This window comes from Sander lucioperca, chromosome 17 (genome assembly GCF_008315115.2).
Source record: "Sander lucioperca isolate FBNREF2018 chromosome 17, SLUC_FBN_1.2, whole genome shotgun sequence".
NCBI classification, from domain to species: Eukaryota; Metazoa; Chordata; class Actinopteri; order Perciformes; family Percidae; genus Sander; species Sander lucioperca.
In genome coordinates this window covers 415,462-427,717 of record NC_050189.1, presented here as the reverse complement: position 1 = coordinate 427,717, position 12,256 = coordinate 415,462, and the positions used below count along the sequence as shown (strand labels likewise).

Sequence of the window (12,256 nt, the reverse complement as noted above, 5' to 3'; positions counted from 1 at the left end):
CAGGCTGTTGCAATAAAATTTAGGCGACATAAGGTGACTGTCATGCGGCGATGACAGTTATGTTTAGTCACCAAAACGACTAGTTACAGTGAAATGGAAGATTAGGCAGAATGGGGGATATATATATGTTGCATGGTTGCATGCACATATACCGGTAGTATTTATTGAGCACATTTCAGCAGCAAAAAGCACTAAAGACAAAGAATAAAAGTTATAATGCTAACTTTTGAGAGAGAGAGAGAGAGAGGAGAGAGAGAGGAGAGAGAGAGGAGAGAGAGAGAGAGAGAGAGAGAGAGAGAGAGAGAGAGAGAGAGAGAGAGAGAGAGAGAGAGAGAGAGAGAGAGAGAGAGAGAGAGAGAGAGAGAGAGAGAGACACTATGCTGTCTGAGGTGACAGACAGCAGAGTCAGTCTGTCCATGCTTCATACTGGAGCAGCAGAGGATTGGTTAGGGCTCCTTCTTCTTCTTGAAAACCACAACAGCTGTTTGAGGTTTCAACATTGACCATGTTGCCTTCCGCTGTCCTGGTTTTCCTGCTCCTCCTGCCGCTCTCTGCCTCTGAAGGTAAAGTGCTGTGTGTCACCTTGTGTGTGCACACAGACATGTCGCACCGTGAATGCAACATCAAACATTTAGCATGTTTAACCCTTTAACAAGGGTTATGTACTTCTGTTTACTTTGTTGAGGATTGCTCTCTAAACCCTGTCTCTTTTAAAGTAAGTAAGTTAATTTTATTTCTAGAGCACATTTAAACACAGCTTAAGCTGACCAAAATGCTGTACAAAAAAGCACTAAGGTGCTGAATTAACCCTTGTGTTGTCCTTCGGGTCCCGGTGTTATGGGCCTTCTGGTTTTTCCACATACTGGTTTCCGAGCCTGTCCAGACTTGTAACGATGCACTTTTTAAGACGACTGTTGAATAACGTTCACCTTTCATCTTACACCAATTTCAAAACTGATTTTAGAGTGCATATATAGGTGACATAATATAGCCTAAACATAACATTGAAGGCTATTGGGAATGTAGATGTAGGCATTTGAGCCATGTCAATAGAAATATTACTTCTTTTCATAAATCCAAGGAACTTGTTATTGTAGCTGTTTGAGAGCCTCGAGATCACGCTTTTCCAGGCCAGGGTAACCAGTTGTTTTAGACCCATTGTTTAAGAATCCGTGTGCTGCTTGGTATAATTTATGACATATTTGCATACGGATAGTGCAGAGGTGTAGCAGAAGGTTAGAGTGCACGATATAGTTACTTTTTTAAGCCTAAATCAAGGTAACCTGTTGTTTCGGAGTACCCAGATAAACAGTGATTCATTGCCTACTGAGAGAAAACAAAGTCATGTCCTTAAAATGAATGTGTGTTGATAGTGTAGTGAAGAGCGAAGTGGACTTGCATAATGTTATTTTTGCTGAGGAAGGTTCGAATTTAGCGCGACACGGATCATTCTAGTGCTCAGATATTCAGTTCAGTTCAGTACAGTTTATATTGAGGTGCGACATGCAAAGGCCAGTAAAATGTTGACTGCTGATGTGGGCTCTGTTGATAGGTATACAAGGCATCTGGACAGGCTCGGAAACCAGTAGGTGGAAAAACCAGAAGGCACATAACAAAGGGACCCGAAGGACAACACAAGGGTTAATAATGCAAAAAAAAAAAAGCAGTCCTGCAGGATTATTACAGGACATATTCAGAAGACTTTTTTAGTAAAGCTATCAAAGCATGAGAGTTGATTACATGTTGGAGTTTATTAACCTTTGATGCTGACAGACAGGTTCAGCCTTCTACTACTTCTAGTAAACATGCAGAAGCAGCTTTTAGTTTCTATTCACTGCAGATCTGGAATAAACTTCCATAACTCTTCAGAGGCCTGTACTACGAAGCAAGATTAGGCGTTAACGAGCTAACTTCAGGTTCAACCCAGGGTTTTCTGTAGCACGACGGTGGATTAGTTGTTACCGGGTTCAATCGCCGTGGTAACTTATGCTGAACACCTAACCTGGTCGGGAGCAGGTTATGTTGGAGATTAGAGATCAACTGGTGTTAAAGCACCACCTACTGACCAATCAATACTCGATTGATAACCGTTCTTCTTCTTCTTAGAGAGAGAGAGATAATAAGCGTTGTGATCAGGGTGGGAAATTAGCACCCGCCACCAGCCAATGGCGGGTACTTTTTCAAAGTGGCGGGTGACTTTGCCTTGTATACCAGCCACAGTGGCGGGTGGATTGTAAAACATTCCTTGTGACGGATTGGACAGCTTTTGTCAAAGAATGCTGTTGCTAAGAAACAATGCACAATGTTTATAGGAGTCACGTTATGTTACTGCTAATGAATGCCCTGCATTTCCGGATTTCGCTGCTTCATAATAAAAACATTCAACTACCAAAATAACGGAGGACTTTCAAAACCGTTCACAGCCGGGGCTTTGACCACGCAATATTTCCGTCAACTCCAGACTTTTGTCAAGTAGTTTTCAGCGCTAGTCCGTGACATCATGTAGCTGAGCTGAGGTACAGACGAAAGGAAAATTATCACTTAAAAACATGTGGCGACGGTGGCTGGGTTGGCTCGGTGGGTGGAGCAGGCGCACATATACTGAGAGGTTTGTGCCTCGACGCAGAGGTCCAGGGTTCGAATCGGACCTGTGACCATTTCCTGCATGTCTCCCCCTCTCTTTCTCATCTAGCTGTCCTATCAATAAAGGTGGAAAAGCCCAAAAAATAATCTTAAAAAAAACAAAAACAAACATATGGCGACATATCCCCGGTGTTAAGAGGCCCGCCGCGGAGTCAGCATTAGCTATGAATGTACAAACTGTTGAGGGCGAAGTAAAGAAAAAGAGAAGGTAGATATTTAGCATACTTTCCGCATTGACAAATCGCTGAAAGCTGCTGCTGTTTTAATCCTGTCGGCTCTCTGCTGCTCAGTTCCACACCCTAACCCACCCACCCACACCCACCCACACCCACACCCACACACACACCCACCCACACACCCACGCACCCACACCCACCCATCCCCACCCACACCCAACCACACAAACATACACACACACACACACACACACACATACACACGGTGGATGCAGGAAAAACCGGAGATGAGACTACACGATGTCCTAAATTGAGGACAGCTACGGTCAATATTATAAGTGCAATGATAAGTTAAAGTCCAATAAGAACTTTATCAAACCGTATGAATGTGTGTCCCAGGCCAGGATAGGAAATTAACAATGTAAAGATCAACAAGCCACTGACAGAAATGTTCAAATTTGATAAAATTCAATAAATTATTATTTTTTCCACCAGCCATTTTCATATTATACCAACATTTGCAGCATCCTGAGCCTTTTTGGAAAGGTTCCTAGGAAAAACTCAGCCCAGAGTAATTTTATTCTCCCCAAAATAAGTTTCCTTTTTATTTTTTTAAATAAGTATACAAAAAAGCAACTTTCACTGTCTCTCACAACTTCATTGCAACAAAAATACCAAAGACATTGCAACTTTTATCGCAATTTTTTACAAAAGCTCCCGCAAAATCAGGCATTTTGGGCCACAACAATCTCAAAAAAAAAGGCCGCAAAATCCTGGAGGGACTGTTTAATGCTATGTTACTGAGAGATGAGTCAATATTTTCTTTTGTTCATTAAACATGTAGGCCTACAATTACTGTAGAATATGACCAAACTGACCAAACAAAATGTTACCATGGTCTTGCAGGCTTTTTTATACATCACTTTTTATTTGCCTATATTAATAAAATATGTATTAATAATAAAAAAAATAATGTATTGAAGCAATTCAAAATATGCTACTGCACTTTCTTCTATAAATTTGAAGTCCGGAAAAAGTGGCTGGTAAAAAATATAAGTGGCTGGTAAAATTGGGCATCCACCAGCTCTATTCTTCTTCTACGCTTCTGTGCTTCTTAAGTTTTCAAATCTGTTGTTGTTTTATCATTGTTGAATTCCCTTTTTATTCACTTTGTATGTTTTATGCTTGATGTAAATCATTGTTTTGGCCAAAATGAGTATTACAACAACAAAACACTTAGGGCCCTATTTTAATGATCTAAGCGCACGGCATGAAGCGCATGGCGCAGGTGTGTTTAGGGCGTGTCCAAATCCACTTTTTCTAGTTTGACGGCGGAAAAAAAGGGTCCGTGTGCCGGGCGCATGGTTCTAAAGGGTTGTACTTAGTGTCTTCATTAATTCAGAGGTGTGTTTTGGGCGTAACATGCAATCAACCAATCAGAGATCATCTCCCATTCCCTTTAAAAGCCAGGCGCTTTTGCACCTTGGAGCATTGCTGTTATGATGGAGGATTTGCACATTAATATTTTTATTTGTAATCTTCTGCATGTGTGTGTAACAAGCATAGTGTGCACGCGCTGTGCACGAGCCTAGGAGCATTTTACTAATGCTCTGTTAAAATAACAATGAAATGCTGCGTTATTGACTTTAGACCAGGTTTTTGTTTGTCAATGGTGCCATCACTTCCCGCTGCCTCAAGATAGCAATACGCCCAGAATGCACCTGAACACACCTCCCTGTAAGACCAGCAGGCCCAGAATGCACCTGAACACACCTCCCTGTAAGACCAGCATGCCCAGAATGCACCTGAACACACCTCCCCTGTGAAACTGACAACTGCGTCGGTCTCAAACTAGCAGAGACACTTGCGTCGGGCTTTGCGCTGCATCGGGTACAAGATAGGGCCCTTACACTCTTTCACAGATGAAAAAGAAATCTTAGAAAAAATGAGACTGTAAACAAAAATGAGCACATTTTCACAAATAAAAAATTAAAATGAGGGGAGTAAGATTGGATTATATTTTTCCTGTTTTCACAAATAAATATAAATAAATAATATAAATTAAAAAAAAAGATATTTAGAGATTGAAGAGAAAGAAGAGAAGAGCTAAATATACTGCATATACAGGATGTGAAAATACATCTCTTAATTAACTGTTCTACATCTTTTAGACCTGTGGAAAAATGAAATTAATGTAACGCTGCTTACACAAAGCTGATCATTTGCTGAAATGATTTGGAAAAAGTCTTAAACATCCAAAGACCATTAATAATGATATGCAGTATCTTTGAAGAGCCGACCAGAAGAAGAAGAAGAAGAAGTTGCTACTCAAAGTGAATAAATGTAGTCATAACGACCATGAATAATGCAAAAATCTGACAATATTCAAGTCATTTGGAGTGAAAATAAAAGCCTAATTGAAATGTAACTAAATCTCCAGAGGCTAATTGACCTGATATGCATTTGTGCGGACCATAACGAGGCTACTGAGACGAAAACCAAAATATCAATCCAATCATTTCAAATGAAATGAAAAGTATGATTCAACAGTTGCCAATGAAAAAAAATTATCATAAATAATACATGCACGTATTTCAATCAGGAGAGACTTCATTAGCAAATATGACATATTTATTGTATCGACAAACATGAAATGGGAATTATATAATCTCTGGAGATTGAACTCCATCGAAACCATAGGCTATGTCATAAAAAGGGTAGATGAACCCAAACATATCCCCCGATGGAGTCCAGACACTGGTGGTGGTGATGAAGTGCACAGGAACCAATCAAGAGCCAAGCGCTGACGATACCCGAAGAAGTGGGCGAGACTTCCGGTGGATGAAGGGGAGGAGGCGGGACGCACTCTATTCCTGAAACGACAACTGACAACCGCAAAGGAGAGAGCAGATTTAAAACAGGATGTCATGCTGTGATAGGCTCGTGACAAATGCCCAACTCTGATTGGTTTAACTAACGACACAGCTGAATCTGATTGACTACTGACAAGTGACATGCCAAGAAACAGCTGATCAACTAGGAGTGATGAAAAAGGAATATGAGGTCTTCCTGTAAGAATTTACGCTGAGCTACATTAGTTAGGAGGAGTGATGTCCCTTTTCACTTAGAGATAAAACAATGCTCTCCTCCCAGGGCTTCAGATAAGATATTTAATGTGAACGTCAGCGACAGAATAAGAGACATCAGGAATAGAACAAAGTGGGAAGTTTGATGACTTTTTTGTTTCTCATGTGATGATGAGCAGAACATCCCATGATGTGACAGCACAGAGGAAACAACATTTACTTCCACACTAAACTACAACGGTTAGACTTTTATCTTTTGCTCACCATAGAGTAGGCTACTTGTTCTGACTCGGCCTGGACAATATATGGATATTACATAGATATCAATAAATGAGCCTAGGGGGTGGCAGTAGCTCAGCCCGTAGGGAGTTGGGTTGGGAACCATAGGGTCACGGTTCAAGTCCCCCCCACGGACTGAAGTACGGAGTGTGGACTGGTAGCTGGAGAGGTGCCAGATCACCTCTTGAACCCCCACCCACCCACCTGCCTGTTCAGCAGTCACAGCGTGTTATATCACATGCATAGTGTGTGTGTCTGATATAACAGAGTGTAATTTGTGTTGTGATTGAAATTGTGTTTTTGTTATTGATGTTTTTGTGTGATTGTTTTTGTGTTGATGTGATTGTGTTTCAGAGCCAGAGGAGTTAACGGTGAAGCCCGAGCATAACGTTACTCTCGGGTGTCGGGCTCTCTCCGACGGCGCCGTCACTCTGCTGGAGTGGAAGAGACGCGACCTGAAGGACGACGGCTACGTCTTCTTCTACAGGAACCAGCGCGCTTACGAGAAGTACCAGCACCTGCATTACCGGGGTCGGGTGGAGCTGAGAGACCCGGAGATGAGGCACGGAGACGTGTCCGTTGTTCTGAAGAACGTCAGCGTCAACGACACCGGGACGTACGACTGTCGAGTCATAATCGCCGGGGGCAACGAGAGCAGGCAGCTCATCGACCTGACCGTCACCGACTCCGGTGAGTTTGTAGAGACGCGACGATTGTGAAACTCTGCGGCGATGCCAAGAAGGCCGCCACAGTAACACATTTCAAATTACAAATGAGTCAAGCTATTGGTTGCATTTGAAGCAGGACGTTTTACATCCAATCACAGTAATGATGGGAACACAAACACTTAGACAATGCAGAGGCAGTTTAGTGATGTCCCTGCAGTTGTGGTCCTGACCGGTCTCAAACTAAAGTCCGGAGTCCTCTTCATCCAACACCGAGACAAGACTAGTAAAAATGGGGTTGATTCCGAGACGAGACCTTCAAAAAGTATTTTAGACCGATCTTGAGTACTAAAACACTGGCACCCGGCACCCTCTGAGCTCTGAAGTGACCTCAAAAAAAATGAAAGACAACGTACTCCCCAAAAGAGGAATAAATACCTGTTCAGGGGGCTCAAAACATGTATATATCCTTCCTATCTGTAAACGTGTTTCCCAACAATTTCAGACACCCCCATAGTGGATCGTACCATCCTAACCTCTCAGGCCCTCCGTCCCTTTTCTTTCTCTCGTTTTCTGTGAAATGAAGCTGCCTTCAACCCCAAGTGCGCTCGGAAACGGTGAGATCTATAAACGATCTGACGGTGAAATATAAATTCTACTTGTGCGACATCAGGGGGGGGGGAGGGTGGTTGAAAAACACAACAGGGGTTGTGAAAAATCAAGATTTGATTTTTTTTTGTTGTGATTTTTAAATGTCTTTTTGTGTAGATTTAAACTTTGGAGCTTCTGCTTTTAACAAAGTCTCATTCTCTAACAGATTGGTTGTTGTAGATAGAAATAGAAAACAGGGGAATTATATTTCCCTTTACATCAATACTGTAAAGACATTTGCACCATAAATTGATGCAGAAAAAAAACACATTGTTGCATAAACATTGAGGCGAACATCGGCCGATTCGTCGGTGCGTCGCAAGTTTGTAGAGTTCTTGAAGAGATTTAGTGATTCCTCTCTTCTTGTTTTCTGCTCTGCAGATCCCCCAGCTGGACAGGAGGGCAGATATCTGGTCTGTGTGTCAGTTGCTGGATGCTTTCTTCTTATTGTTTTTGTTGTTCTTTCTGTTCTGTGTTGTAAACGGTGTAACGGTCCCACCAAGAATCCTTCATACAAAGCTCCGGCTGCTGAAAGCACCGAGGTGACCTGAGTGTCTGAGTCCTCCTGCTGAAAGAATCAACAGTTTAGAAAAGACAAATCTGTTCAATAAGAGTTAAGCTCGTAGAAATGATAACGCAGCCGTTAACACGCTCATATCAGCCGTTTGTGATTTTCATATCGCATCACACCTTTTGACTTCTCAAGTTTCAGCATCTGAAAACTGAAATGCGTTCTATAATCTGCAGCGAAAGCTCATTAATGTTGATCAGACAGTTAATTGAATGCATTGATTTGTTCTTTATGTTTTACTTTGTGCACAGCACTTTATTTTAGAGAATGAAGAGTTTTGAGTTTTATTCTGTAAATAAATATGTTACGATTGAAAACGTTTCCTTTTTTTAATGAAGTGGTTGTTCTGGATCAGTGGCGCCCAATTTGGGGCCCGCGGGGAAAGTTTGGCCCGTCCTCCCTATTTGTTTTGGCCCGTCATGACATTAGACTTTCTTATTCTCCTCTTATTTTTAAATTACTGTAAAATCCTAGCCGTGATAATGACAAAACGTACATTTTGTACAACTAATAAGTTTTTAATCTGAGTTTTAATTTGACCCATTTTTATATCAGAATTATGTGTTTCTTTGAACCAAATTGCCCCAAAACAACATGAATGCGTGGATGTACATTGTGTGGAAGCCATGTAACATTCTTGGCAGGTAAAATTAATGATTACTTTCATTGAATTGTGGGCGTTTTTTCTCAATTTTATAGCATTTGAAATAAACTGTGATCCACTCAACATCCTCTTATCTTAACCATCAGTCAAAATAATCCACAATTCAAGTTTTTTTAAACAAACAAAAATAGGTATTAGGTCATTTAAATGTTTATTGACCATGTATTTAAAAAAAGACTTGAAAAAAGTGACAAAAACATTTCAAAAAACATTGGAAAAAGAGCCAAAAAAACTTAATTTTCAATTTTGACCCGAAAGGACAAGAAGTTCACGGTCTACGGGATGACAACACGAGGGTTAAGAGGACGAGGTGCCGACTGCATGCTCCTGTCTGTAAACAACTTTTCTTTTTTTGGTTTAACTTCTGCAACAAAGAGAGAAAATTAATCCCAAAGGCATCACGCGTTGTTCATAAACATGTACAGACACATTGTCTGATGTGGTTTCTGCAGCTGGTCGAGCTGCTTTTAGTTTTCATTTCAATAAGATGATCAAGTTAAACAACTTCATTAATGATTTACACCCTGTGAAATATTTCTTTTGGGGGGGTAAATTACTTTGCATAGTTGAACGGTGTAAGAAGATGGCTCGGGTCTGTGTTGCTTGGCTGTGTTTTGATGCTTGCATGGCTTCTTATACTGTGTGTATTGATGTGTAACTGTGCTAATGTCTTGCTGCTTCCTGTAGCTCCGCATGGCTTACTGAGAAACTTATTTGTTGCTCTAGCTGTGTGTGTGGTGTCTTGTTGACTTCTGTCTGTATAGTTTAACCTGTACTAATGTCTCGCTGTTTCCTGTTGCTCTGTTCTAAAATCATCTGGCCAAAGGACTACAGTTGAAAATGTACATTTAAAGCAACACTAGAGAACCTTTTGTACCTTAAAATAATGTTTCCAAAATCGTTTCAGTGGTTCATCAACTCTTAACAGGATGAACGGCACTTCTGCATTTGCATTCGCTTTGCGGCCCTCTACCGGCTATAACAGCACTATGCAAGTTTGCCAGATCGGGTAGCGGATCTGTAGTTCGAATGAGACATAATGGGACAATTCCGCTTCCAACCTGTAGGGGGACCGAAGAGGAAAAGTTATATAGTGTTGCTTCAAAACACTGGCACATTTACAGAAATGTTAATTAATGTGTGTTGTCCTTTATAAAATAAAGAATAAGATAAAAACTTAAGGTCTTCAGCTTTTTCCATTTTCATTTCTGTGTTTGAAGAAGTTTTGCGTCTGCATTACAGTTTTCTCTTTCTCTTGTGGAGCACTTTGTCCATAAAAGTTAAAGTCGACAGTATGCAGCTTCTTTTGTTTCAGTTTGGGCGGTGATGACGCAGTGGATACGACGCATGCCTTTGGTGTGGGAGACCTGGGTTCAGTTCCCACTGCAATACATCAACCAGTGTGTCCCTGAGCAAGACACTTAACTCCTAGTTGCTCCAGAGGCGTGCAACCTCTGATGTATAGCAATTGTAAGTTGCTTTGGATAAAAGCATCAGCTAAATGACATGTAATGTTAAGTTTGAAGAAGTTTTTCTCAAACCTTTGACCATGTACCCACTTTGAAATATAATTTTTTTTTGGCCAGTAGAAATATACATTATGGGAGAAAAGTTGAAGTCAACACAGTCTGCTGCTGCTTCCATTTTTCAGTTCTGTGTTTGGAGAAGTTTTGCATGCTGTAATGCATGCAAAACGTTTTTTCTTTCTCTCGTGGAGCACTTTGTGACTTTGTCTATAAAAGGTGCTTCATTAAAGAAAGTTATTGTTGGAGCTGTTCGTTGTGTTTTTCTATTTAATAGTTAAATATTTACTTATTTATTTAGTTGTTGCTTTGTGTGAATAATACGGCTGAATAAGTTTGATTATGACATCTGTATCTTTATTTTGATTACTTTAAATACCTGTCAGTGCTTTTATTTTGAAGGAACCACGCAGCCTGAGCCACAAATATCTGTGTGAGCCGGAGAGAGGCGGATGTTTTTTTTTTTTTTTTACCAGGGCAAGAGAGGCGCTATTGTTTTTTTGTGTTGCAATGTTTGCTGGACAAAAAGTAGTGAAATAAACATTCCAAAAATACCATTGTCGCCTTAACAACGAAGATTTTAATTCCCTGCGTGAGATTGCTTCCTTCGGGGCCTCAGTGGCTCTTTGGTTTTTAGTTTTTGAGTTTGTTTTTGTTTTGTCTGAAGACAAATCACTGCTGCACTTATTATTATAGGGTTAGGGTTAGGAGTTAGGGTTAGGGTAAGACTTTAAAAATAAAAGCTGTCAGCTGAGTGGACTCATGCACAGCCGTCTGTGTTGACCACATGATGATCATTAGAGATGAGTCAGCAGTGTGCATGTGTGCAGAGCGTGAACACAGCAAGACAAACATCCCTCTGACTCGTGCTCGCTGTGAAGTTTAACCCTCATGTTGTCCTCGGGTCAAATTTGACCTGTTATCAAAATCTCTATATCAGAAATATGGGTTTCTTTTCAACCGAATTACCCAAAAATAACGTGTGTGTGTGTGTGTGTGTGTGTGTGTGCATGCGTGCCAGTGTGTGTCTTTGTGTGTGTGTATGCGTGTGTGTGTGTGTGTGTCTGGATGGATGGTTCCTGTAACGCTCTTCGCAAGTACAATTAATGATCACTATACTTTCATTACATTTTGAGTGTTTTCTTCAATTTTATAGCATTTGAAAAAAATGTAAACGGTTTCTAAACAGTGTTCGAACTAAACTTTGACATACACCAGTCTGTGGTTATTCATCAACATACATTACTCTAATATTAGTCAAAATAATTCATAATTTCTGCTTTTTTGACTCAAAAATTTGGTATGATTTCCTTTTAAAAAAGTTTTTTTGGCCATGAATTCCAAAAATAAGCGTAACAGTAGTGGTAATAAGTTGGTGAGTGGTTCGTATACAGTACAGGTGGTAGTGATCAAAAGCGTCAACAGTCCAAAAAAGGGACAAAACATTTAATAGTGTCAAAAAAAACCTGACAAAACATTTTAAAGAAAGTGTTCATTTTCTATTTTGACAACAAGTGCATGGTTGGCGTGAAGACAACACGAGGGTTAACAGTCTGGGACGTTTAGTTCGCGTTCAGGGGTCCCGTCTCCGTCTGCAGCCGTGAAACGCCTACACTGGAAAGAAAAGAGATCAATTAAAAAATAGACAAAAAGAAATAAATGTTTACAAATCTGTCTACGGCCATTTCAGCAACAAAATGCTTTACATAAAATATTAACCCTCCTGTTATATGTCATATTCAAAACGTTTCCATATCAGAAATTTGGGTTTCTTTCAACCAAATTCAAAAAATAACGTGGATGGTTCCCTACAACCATTACTCTTCACAAGTAAAATAAAAGATCAGCTCAGTACTTTCATTTAATTTGGGTGTTTTATTCAATTTTATAGCATTTGGAGATTTTTTTTTTATAGAAGGACGTTTAAAAGAGAGACAAAAATGTCGGAAATAGCTAAGGAGAAATGTGACAAAAAACATTGGTAGAAGTGACAAAAAA

At 40.3% G+C, this 12,256-nt stretch overlaps 1 protein-coding gene across 1 annotated transcript; it reads left to right on the top strand.

The window, feature by feature from the left end:
* Positions 1–440: 440 nt before the first annotated feature.
* Positions 441–8,088, top strand: LOC116064570 (myelin protein P0-like). Its single transcript, XM_031319809.2, has 3 exons — positions 441–563; positions 6,539–6,874; positions 7,882–8,088. Exons 1-3 carry the CDS (start codon positions 506–508, stop codon positions 8,049–8,051), a joined length of 564 nt encoding a protein of 187 aa, XP_031175669.1. The 5' UTR covers positions 441–505; the 3' UTR covers positions 8,052–8,088.
* Positions 8,089–12,256: the final 4,168 nt, after the last annotated feature.